At 41.0% G+C, this 10,990-nt stretch overlaps 1 protein-coding gene across 13 annotated transcripts in view; it reads right to left on the bottom strand.

The window, feature by feature from the left end:
* Nucleotides 1-10,990, bottom strand: part of tfec (transcription factor EC) — a 33,307-nt gene that overhangs the window by 9,394 nt on the left and 12,923 nt on the right. For 3 of the 13 annotated variants that reach the window (XM_025057620.1, XM_025057622.1, XM_025057627.1), the window contains exons 1-2: nt 4,418-5,021; nt 49-218 (exon numbers count right to left, since the gene is read on the bottom strand). In XM_025057620.1, the coding sequence (XP_024913388.1) occupies nt 49-218; nt 4,418-4,654 (407 nt within the window). In that variant the 5' untranslated portion in view covers nt 4,655-5,021. The other 10 variants (XM_025057621.1, XM_025057623.1, XM_025057628.1 and 7 more) reach the window with 10 other exon arrangements.

The following is a 10,990-nucleotide window of genomic DNA, read 5'->3' as shown; positions in this document are numbered from 1 at the left end:
GGGCGGGGGGGGTGGCGGCCGTGGCTCAGGGGGGGCAGCCTGCCGTTCCTGAGGACGGGCATGGTGGCCAGCGGCTGGCCCGGGGTGTGCGGGTGAGACACGCTGTGGCCCTGGCCGGCCGACGAGGCCAGCTTGGAGCCCAGCGTCAGGTACTGCTTGACCTGCTGACCCTGGCCCTGGTGGAGGTGGAACTTGGAGTTCTCCAGGTGGCTTTGTACCTGCGGGAGAAGTCACGGAAGCAGTGAGTTGGTCTGATTTCAGGAGGCGAGAAGTTGAGTGTCTTTCAGCGCTGTTTTTTTTTTCCTTTTTTGTTTTTTCTCATTACTCACTGACCATGTTTTGTCAAACGCAACCGTTCTAGTCAAACTGAGTCATCTTTTATGAGAATTGTGACCCACATTTATTTCAAAACTCTCAAGTTTCCGGCAGAAAATAAAGAAGTCACCCACGCAGTAGCCAGGATTGTCAAACAAATATCTATATCGCTTTAGCCAAAGAAATAAATAAAGAAAAGAAAAGAAAAAACATGACCAAGTTAGTCATTCTTACATTTGAAGCTCTGGTTGCGTCCCGCATCATGTAGTAGCTGCAGTCACTTAAGTGTGGCATTCTCAGAAAAGCAAATAATCTTTGGGTTGGTTTTGTTTGGATGTCGCAGCAGGTCAACGTGGATCCAGATCTGCTGCTGTCCTGCTAATCTGCTGACTTCTGACCAAGTGTCTGTCCTTCTCAGGGCCCCGCCACTCTCTTATAAGGACCCTAAGTGAACTAATTAGGCGCAAAGCCGGGGGTACGCCTTTATGTTGCATAGCATGGTAATCACTTCAAACACTGGACTGTCAGATCACCCAGGGTTTGATCACTGCAGGATATCTGCCTTTAGTGTCTATCACTAATTCACTGAGACCGCCCCCTTCTGTCCCCACAGCCAATCAGCTATCAGCCCTTACATCCTCTGCTGGCTGCTCCAGGGGTTGTGGCAGCACAATTGACCCTTGTTCACTTTTTTTTTTTTTTTTATACTTAAATGCCGTTTTACCCATGACGCTGTCATTCATTCATCCATTTGTTTTAAAGTTGACAGATTTGTGGCGTCGGTTTCTCAAACAATACGTGCCATAAAAATATTTTTAAGGTCTTTGCTACTCTGTGAGGCTATTTTTAGGGAGGCGGGGGGCCCGGGGAGGGGTGGGGGGGTCAACTCACCTTTTTACTGGAGCCTACAAAGGCATTCAATGTTAGCTCTCAGTAGCCCATGGCCTTTAGGGTGATTATGTGACTACAGTATCTAATGACTATGATGTAAATACTTCATTATGTCAGTATAATAATACTATTATAATAAAAGTATTAGCAGATTAATTTGAGGTGGATTACCCACGTTAGTTATTTAATGTCAACTCCAGAGGCTGCAGAGAAATCCATACTATAATGTTCAATATACAGCCACGTCAACCCACAGCTATATTTGTACATCACAGCCACCGTTAGCCTGTGGCTAATGCCAGATTAGTCAAGGCTCCTGCAGCGGAAAAACCTTTGAATAAATATAATTAAAACATAAAATTCCGATCTTTAATAATTATGTAAGACGTGTCCAAAACCTGGCCTGAGGGCCAATCACTGCACTGGGGTCATGATTACATGATTATTTTGGCATGGTCCACTGACAGTTGTTTAATAGATTTCTTTAAGCCTGTCATCGAAGATTTGACTTTTTTTTAAGATGAATAATTATCCTCTTGACCAGTGCGTTACTGTTTTGGCCATTTTTTTATATAAGGTTTTAAATATCTGACCTGAGTTGTTCTTATTGTTTTAGATGAGATTATCACCAATTCAACCCTCACTTTATATCAATGCATTTTTGCACCTGTTTTTAAATGAATGTCTAAACATTAGCTTATTATTTAGACATCTTTGGCTTAATAATAATTTAATAATAATAATTAAATAATTTTATAATGTTTTTTTAATAATAATATTTTTTGTTGTTTTTTGTTTGTTTTTTGGTTATAGCCAAATTCATTTTTTTTTTACACTGTAGCGACTTCTAGCTCAATGACATTTAGCTATAGGCTAACTTATATTTATTTCTCAGTGGTTGAATCACTATCTGAGCAGTCTTATTATTTTACTTTCTTTTCTCTCTACCTTTCAGATAAAGATATTAGCTGTCCTGGTTAGCCTGCTGCTATTTTTAGCCACAGTAATGCACTTTTTTTTTGTCTTTTCCAAATGTTGGTAAATTTTATTTTCAAGCCAAATTATTATTCTATTAAGCAAATATTTTCTATATTTATATATATATTTCCTATATATATATATATATATTAATGTTAAATGTAATTAGCTTTCCTTCACGTCTCGTATTAAATTTGACTAATATTTTTAATTTAAAGAGTAATTTTAATTAAAGCTTAATTTATTTTAATCAAATTTGATTGATTGCTTTGGTTTTCTTAACTGAACACAGGCACTCAAATTTATAATTAAAAAACTGTCTTGAATGTCAATCAGACAGCCATGGTTTAGGTTTCTGTCAATGCACTTTGCTTGTGCGTTCCGCTTGACAATTTAAGTGTCAACCATTTTCCTTTTTTTTTGCGTGTGCGTAAAGTCAACTGGGAAAACACAGTTAAACCATACGACGACGATGTGTGGATTTATATTTATAAAACCTCAGCATTAAATTCTTCTCGTCAGCTCGACTCGCTGCTCACATTCACCACGCATCCACCTTAGTTAGAACCGGTTCATCACAATACCCGACTTGTCAGCAGTGACTGGGAGCTCTTATCTGTCTTCTCCGGGGCCAAACAAGATGCCAGTTGTTAGCCAATCAACATTTTTTTTCCACTACGGAGAGCAGCGGAGATGCCAGCACTGATACACAACCACATCTGCTTTGTGTGACAGCGGATCGTCCCGGTTTCACTTCAGCTTTCTCACTATACTGTAAATGCCGGAGACACGCTTGTTATCCACTTTAGGGAATCTGATTAGATTTGAGAGGTAATGGCGCTTCAGTCACCAAGGCCAAGTCAGACAATGACAGCCCTGTGCATGTGTGAAGGGCAGCGGCCGAAAAATCATCAATGGACGGCATACACAGACACATATCAGATTAGGATTGAATTATTCCAGGCTGAAGTTGAGGGTTTGGTTTTGACAATTATGACGCTTCACTCTAGACTCACAGTTACCTGCAGAGTGGAGGTCAAAGGTCAATTTGATCTAGTTTTTATTTCAATCCAAACGCAAAAAAAAAAACAGTGTTTATTTCACAACACCTTAGCATTTATTGACGTTATTTCTTTTTGTCCAAAATTTGACACCGCCCTACTTAAAAAAAAGAGAAAAAAATCTTTCATACCCATCGAATGAAGAAAATAATAAATCATCCCATTTAGTTTTGTACTTCCTGTATCCATTCAAAAAAGTTTGAACTGTAGCGTCATCAGCTAATCAACTGTGTTCTTCTAATCACATTATGCTAATTGCAGACGGCAAAATCAATCATGTCAAAAACCGTGAAACACGAGCCCTGCTTGTGTCCTTCTCTTTTTCTCCCTCTGACTCACAAAACATTCAACTGACGTGACCAGACGACAAGACGAGGATAAAACTTCAGACCCAACGACAGTTAAAATTACATTAGCCCATCTTTGTATTTGCCAAGAAAAGTGCTGTGCAGCAAATGAGCTCCAGTCCAGCGTCCATTTAAGCCCCTGTCATTGAAATGTGTTGGCATTTACCTGAGAACCATGGGTCACTTTCTTACGATCCACTAACATTCTGCCCTCATCCTCCCGTGTACGCGGACAAACTCGCAGCTGCCTCTGATTCGGCTCTTGCTAAAGACACTTTCAGTCTTGCCCAAGTTCTCCTTTCACTTCAGAAAAATGCAGCAACTTATGAAACAGTGGTTTAATGTGGACATGGAGCCGTTGAAGAAAGCGTGGACAAAACCAAATAAGCTGCGCTCGTTCCTTCCCCCCCAAAAAACACTGTATTTTTCAACATGCTGACACAACGACAGAATTATCATTTTCCCATCCTTGTTCTGTAGTGATAAGATGAAAGTGGAACCAAAAAAAAAAAACCCTGATCAGACATGCATAATGTATTTGTGCTGAGCATGCTAACCAGTAAATCACTGTGACCACACACCATAGATTGTGAAATTTGAGGGGCAGATGAGAGTGGGATGCAAAAGTGGTTCAGAAAGCTACGTGACACGACATCGTCTCAGCCGGTCTGGATGTAAGAGCGTGCAATCACTGAAGCGCAGACACTAGCATCCAATCACAAATAAATGCACGGATGCATTTCTTTTTCAAAGCGATTCATGGCTCCGTTCCCCCTTCCCCCCCACCACCATCCCCCGGCTTGTCGTCGCAGTCACACTCCCTACCTGTAGAAGCTGGATCTCTGTCAAAGTGATCACTTTGACCACGCAACAGCGACTCATGGCGCTCCAGAGTGACAGCGTCTCCCGTCGCAGGAGCTGCAGGTTTTCAACAGAAGAACAAGAACTGTCACGGCTACAGCTGTATGTCTCACCCAGACAGGGGAGAAGAAGAGGAAGGAGAAGAGATGTTCTGCAGCCTCCTTCCTGAGCTTTTGCAGAAATATCAGAAAAGGAAGGCATGACACATCAGCTTATTTAGGAGCCACACCGGCCGTTTCCTGTGTGTGTGTGTTCGCACATGTGTGTGTGTGTGTTTTTTTGGGTCTGAGAAAGGCCTGACAGAGGCAGAAATACAGATGGCAGTTAGGGGGGTGGGGGGGCTTGCTGCGGTGCGTGCGTGTGTGTATTGAGGTTGTAACAACTTGACAGAATTTGAGTTCCTGCTTGTGGATAACTGCACTTTCCTGCCTGCAGAACATCGCGCCCTGCTCAGCACATTCTCCCAGGTTATCTACATGACACCCACTTCCTTCAGACAGCTCTCCAACCATCAAAACCACAGCCGTGGCTTCAGCTTTGGAACATGTACGAAAACGCAATCTGTGGATGTGTGCAAATATGCTAAAATAAAGATGCACACTCACACACTCTTGGCGCCGTGTCCCCCGTCACTGTCAGGCCACAGTCAAGGTCAACGCAGGACGCACGCTCCTCTTAATTCTGCTTTAGCGATCGACGAACGTTATTGTCCAGAGTTATCGTCACCGTGGAGAAGTTCTTGAAAATTCGGTTCACGACCAAGGTCATTCGACCAATTAGGAAAGAAATCATCATCCCCGCGGTGTCATCAGGAACCACGTCTCACACATAGAGTTAAACGTATTAAATCACTTCCTTACTTTCTACTCTCTTCTCACATACATCAGCAAATACCATGTACAGGAAGTACTCTCTTATTTTGATATTAATTGTTAAAAATCACATCAGACTCTCAGCGTACAGCCAGACATATTGACATTGAAGTTTTGTGCCATGGCCACAAAGAGTACTGCACGTGTAACTTTCCGCTTCAGGATATAGATAAGAGAAGATTAAAAAAAAAACTCTGTTGTTCTTGGTTTTCAAAAGTCTAACATTTTACATGTTTATACTACATAATAGAGGTGCACGCCACACTTTGAGTACCACAGATCACACAACGGAATTGTACGAAAGAAAATATGGGAAAGCCAGAAGTGGCTGAAAAGTACATGGGGGTGGTTCAGGCCATTAATGGGGCATTACGGTGCAGGGGGGGGGTGGTTCAGGCCATTAATGGGGCATTTTGGTGCTGAGAGATGGGTTCAAGGGGGAGGGGGAGGAGGGGTTTACATCAAGGATAATCTCTGAGTATCTACTTGTACACAGTTGTTATGAGACGTCGGGGGAAAGAGAGAGTGAGAGAGAGAGAGAGAGAGAGACCTCAGAAGATGTATAGATGTAACATGGGGTGGGAGGAAAGAGAGGCCAGAGGCAACAGAAGAGGATGGTAATGTGTTGAACCAACTGACATTAAAAGTCGACCAAATTCACCTGTATACGTGTCGGATTTACAGCCCGCAATGTTAGTACGAAATACTCCCGGTTCCTTTGATCCCATTTAGCCAAGGGAAATCAAATTAAAGGGATCTGGTTACTTCCTGCTGGTAAAGATTATGTTTTTTTTTAATAGAGCCGGTTTTTAATCACAACCCACAGCGATCTTACGTCGCCACTCAGCTGTTGTGTAAACGACACTCTAACAGTTGATGTTGCACGTGTTCATCGCCGACGATTGCATTACGTCGAGAACTGTGTCTTAGCACGATGCTCAATATCGTCTGCATATAATGAAGAACCAGACAATATCCACTGCTGTTTCCCAGCAGCTGGACAAGTGAGCATTTTTATTTATTTTTCCGTGGCACGTGTTGGGCCGTCCCTACATGCACGTCACAGCGTGTTTGCGCTCTCCCCGCTCCTCGCCGTCACCCGCGTGTATATTTGTCTGCTGCTTGTTTATTTGATGTCCGCTCTCAGCATCACATCTAAATTCCAGGCCGGCCATATTTGTCTCGCCCCGGTGTGAGTCGAAAATGCTCACCTTTGTTAGTCACCACCCCTCCCTCCCCCCTCGTCCCCCCCATCTCGTGTGATATGTTTTAAACATCAGGGACTTCCTGTTAGAGTTGGCCTGCTTCTGAGACAACACTTCAAAGTGCATCTCTCACATCTGAGGACTGTTTTATCCTTGCCAGAAAAAGGAATGCATAATGGACACGGCACCACTGCACTTTTAATGATTTTCATATGAATTAAATATCGCAGCTATTTTAACAGGATAACACACGTGAGAGTGTGTGTGGGAGCGCGCCAACGCTTGGGCGTCTTACCTTGATAATCAGCTGATGAGTGTATGAAAACTGGCCGTTACAATAAAGACCAAATATCGCAAATTTAAAAAAAAAACTTTTTTGTGTCTAGGGGGCAGTAATGGGCTTTTTGTCAAAATTTTGTCTAGAAAACCATGCCCATGCCACATTTTGTATATATATATATATATATATATATATAAAAGAATATATTGGTTATTTGAAATTTCTCTTGTTCCGCTAGCGGTTGCTAACAGCTAAGTGCCGTTAGCGACCGTTAACTCACCTTTTTAACTGTTACCCCCACCATCGTCCTGAGCTTTTTTACTACACCTGGACATTTCTGGGTTTTTCCTCCTTAATTTTATCTCTGAACGACACAAACTTTTTTTGAGCCGTTTATTTATAACCATTTATAATATAAATATGAATCAGTTATTTAAACTTAATCTATGAAAATTATCAGCATTTTTTTAAATACACCAAAGTTATAATATTTTTTTTATTTTAGCCATTATTTTTAACCTTTACCAAAAAATGAGGTAATATTTTATCATTACAGAAAAAAAAGAATAATTTTAATCTTATACTTAAATAAGGCTCAGAGGGGTCGCACCAAAGAGGGCGTGGCTACAGCAGAGGCTTCTCCGCCCATTGGTGGATAACAGATGTGATTAGTTTAAATGTAATAATACAATTCTCGCTGCTAAATGAGTTACAATTCATTATTCTTTATATTGGACGAAAAGCCGCCCGTTCACGGAGACACCTGAGAGACTGAGGTGCATTGACACACACTCACAAGTGCACGTGTGTGTGAACGGTGTCCCACAGAGACAGAAGCCGAGCTACGTCCTTAGCTTGATTTATATCGAGTTAGTTTGTGTTTCTGTTGGTACACTGCGCCTCATATTTGTTCGTTAATGCCTCTTCAGGTCACGTCTGGTCAGGTCACGGGGTTCATCTGTGCAACTTCCTGCTGTGTGCTCGAACGCCATTGGATGCATTTAGACACACAGCAGCTAAACTATTATCATCCCTCATTGAACAAAATAACTAAAAATCATCACTGAGTTTCAATTTCCCCACTGTGGACCCTTTTATAGCTATGCGTCCCCGTGGTGTGCCCCGTCCCCAGTATTGGGAACCATTGCTCTATCGTGACTTAACTTCTGCAGGGACATTTATGTAACAGGTCTGACTAACCATATAAAAAAAAGAGGAAGAAGAAGAATCATTATTTTTGCTTTGTGGTGCGAAATGAGATGTTAAGGTCACACATCTGTAACCACCGCGGCTGTGTGTGCTGGTGTGTGTATGTGTGTGTGTGTGTCAACATTAGGGTAAACAAGTGCAATGCAGGAGACAAAGTGGACAGGGAGGCAATGTCCTTCTACATGGGCTGGAAAAAAATGCATAATCATTGGAGCTGTTTTTTTTTCTTTAAAAAAATGTTTGTTTTTAAATCCAATTTGCACAGCATAAAGCAGAGGTGGACAAACGTTTGGCTCACGGGCCAAAATGAGGGTCAGAATTTGACAGGTTAGCCGGTTCACGATGGGTTGGATGTAAAATTCAGGGCGAAATAATTTCAATAAAATGTACAGAAATAACCTTAATTTTTCAAAGCTAATTTGGCGCGTTTGATGTCTATCACTGTTTAGTGGCCAAAACAGAAACTGCAGTCGATTTTTTGTAATACATGAAACAGGAGAATTCACATCAGTCTTCATCATGCCTTGCACCAGCCACGAGTGCCTTAATCTGGCATAAAATGTACAAATAAGAAGCACATCCGAAAAGTGTTTTCCATGTACTTTAATTTTGTTTTCAACGTTTTCAGATGATTGATATTGAATATTGTTAAAAATATATTTGTATCTAAAGGTTACCAAAGTTTTCCTACCTGCTGAGATCAGGATTTAGAAACACAAAGATGTCTCTCCAGTCTCTCTCTCTCTCTCTATCTGTCTTGTTAAAGTACAAATGATAACATTTTGAGTTTGAGCTAAAAATCACAAGTATTTCCTTATCGCCCAATCGGATTTCAAAGTGGAATCTGATGAACGCTCTCAGAGCTGCGTTAGGAGTGTGAGTCTGGAGATAATGTTGATTAACAAATTAACAAATATATTTATTTATTTATTTAAATATATAACAAATTAACAAATATATTTATTTATTTAAATATATACATTTTTTGTATTTTTAAATTATATTTTTATTGATATCCCTTAAGATCAGAGAGTTTTCATATAAAATAAAAGTAGACTTCTGTTTGTGTTTGAGTTTGTTTGGGTCTGCAACACGTATTATTTTGAGATATCGCTGTTATCTCTAAATGAAAAAAATACTGGATATCACTATGGCCCGCTGTGGCCCGGTACCAAATGACCCACGGACTGGCTGGGAACCGGGAGTTCAGGATCACTGGTCCCATTTTTTTTTTTTTTTAAATTGAACTGTATGTCATTTCAGGATCTTTTTTTTCACTTCCAAAAAAATATTATCTTTGTGTAAAAAGTCCATGTGAACACATCTACAGGTTGTATAAACCTCTGATAGAACTCAGATCTTTAGGATGTGGACGAAGTCTGAACTATCACAAAGCAGCTTCTTTGACTTCTCTGATTTTTTTTTTTTTTTTTGCACTGAAAAGAAACCCTGCTGCTCCGGCCAACATGAAGAGGATTGTGCTCTAAATTTGCAGTTCAATGTTCAAAAGCTTTTTTGCTGGACATATATTGATCCCCTGCAACCCTCTGTAACTTGATTTGGGGAAATTAAATAATGCAATAGCTGTTTAATGAGAACTAAGCAGAAAATCAAATCAACTTTGACCCCAGCCGAACTAATGGTCTGCGGCGCGGACAAAGGGCCGTCTGTGCGGCCAGTTCAGTCCGACTCTGTGTTCCCGTTGTTTGAATTAGCTCAGTGAAGCTGCTGCTGCTGCTGCTGCTGCTGCTGCTGCTGCTCCACAGCGCAGAGTCAGAGAGGAAGACTGAGAGTGAGAGGAAGGTGAGGGCTAGGTGAAGACCAGAGGGAATTACACTTCACATGCAGGTCAGATTAGCATTAATCCACTTTTCATTTAGGCTTAAAAAAAAAAAGTTAATTTTGTTGAGGGCCTTAAGGAATTAAAAAAGGCGGGAAACGGACTTCAAACATGGCCTCTGTTTACTTTGCTCCTTGCTGTTACTACAGTGTAAACATAGCAAAAACGAACACGATGTTGATGTGAATTGTGAATTTCTTACGTAGAATACGAATTTTTCAATTGTCACGCATCAGGATTCTTCCGACCTCACGTGTCGTTATGTTACTCCTTCAGAATCCATCCTGTTTCAGCCATATTTTTATTATATTTTTTCCGATAGTTACGAAGAACGGCTCAAGTCGGAAATACCGATTAGATTATTAAATTATAACGTAAATGTCATTTTTTTGTTAATATAATCAATACTCATTACTCAAAGTCTCTGTGCTTCACTTCGTCAGTCGCGCACAATTGAATAACTGGCTGAGCCTGATTTTAATTAATACTCTACTGATCAATCAGTTCAGTACGACTTCAACTGGTCCCAACTAAGTCGTTTCCCGACTAATGGCCCAGGCTTTGAACTGGAACCTGCTGGAACATCAATGTGTACTTTAGTTAGGACTGTGTACTCCCAGAACCCAGTCATGTTCTTAAAGGAAAGGAAGGAAAGTGAACTCCTTGTCATTGTGACACAGCAACGAAATGTGGCCTCTGCTTTTAACCCATCACCAAAGTGAACAGTGGGCAGCAGTGTGTGGGGACGGTGCCTTACTCTTAGTGGTAGCTTGGCAGCTGGTGGACTCGACCTCAACCTTCCGGACCCAAGTCCGCTTCCTTAACCACTAAGCCACCCCTGCCTCGAAGGATGAGGTCCCACTGAGATCCTTGTTGTGGATACAGCTGGTGAAACCTTGTAGAAGTGAACTATTCATCAAGTCGTAGCACAAATCCAAAAAAAAGAAATATATATGCAATCAATAAATTGATAATTTTGTGAATTTGGTCACATCCCAGAAGAAATTTAGACTAAAAACATAGGAAAGAGAAAATTCTGTGTTAATTAAAATCTGGAAAGAAACTATGGCAAAAATACAGGATCAGGGTACGATATTTGATCCCAAAAAATTCTCATTAAATTTTTTTATT

Source organism: Cynoglossus semilaevis, chromosome 8 (genome assembly GCF_000523025.1).
Source record: "Cynoglossus semilaevis isolate Cse_v1.0 chromosome 8, Cse_v1.0, whole genome shotgun sequence".
Classification (NCBI taxonomy): Eukaryota; Metazoa; Chordata; class Actinopteri; order Pleuronectiformes; family Cynoglossidae; genus Cynoglossus; species Cynoglossus semilaevis.
Note: the sequence above shows the minus strand (reverse complement) of the source record. Positions and strands in the feature narration are given on the sequence as shown.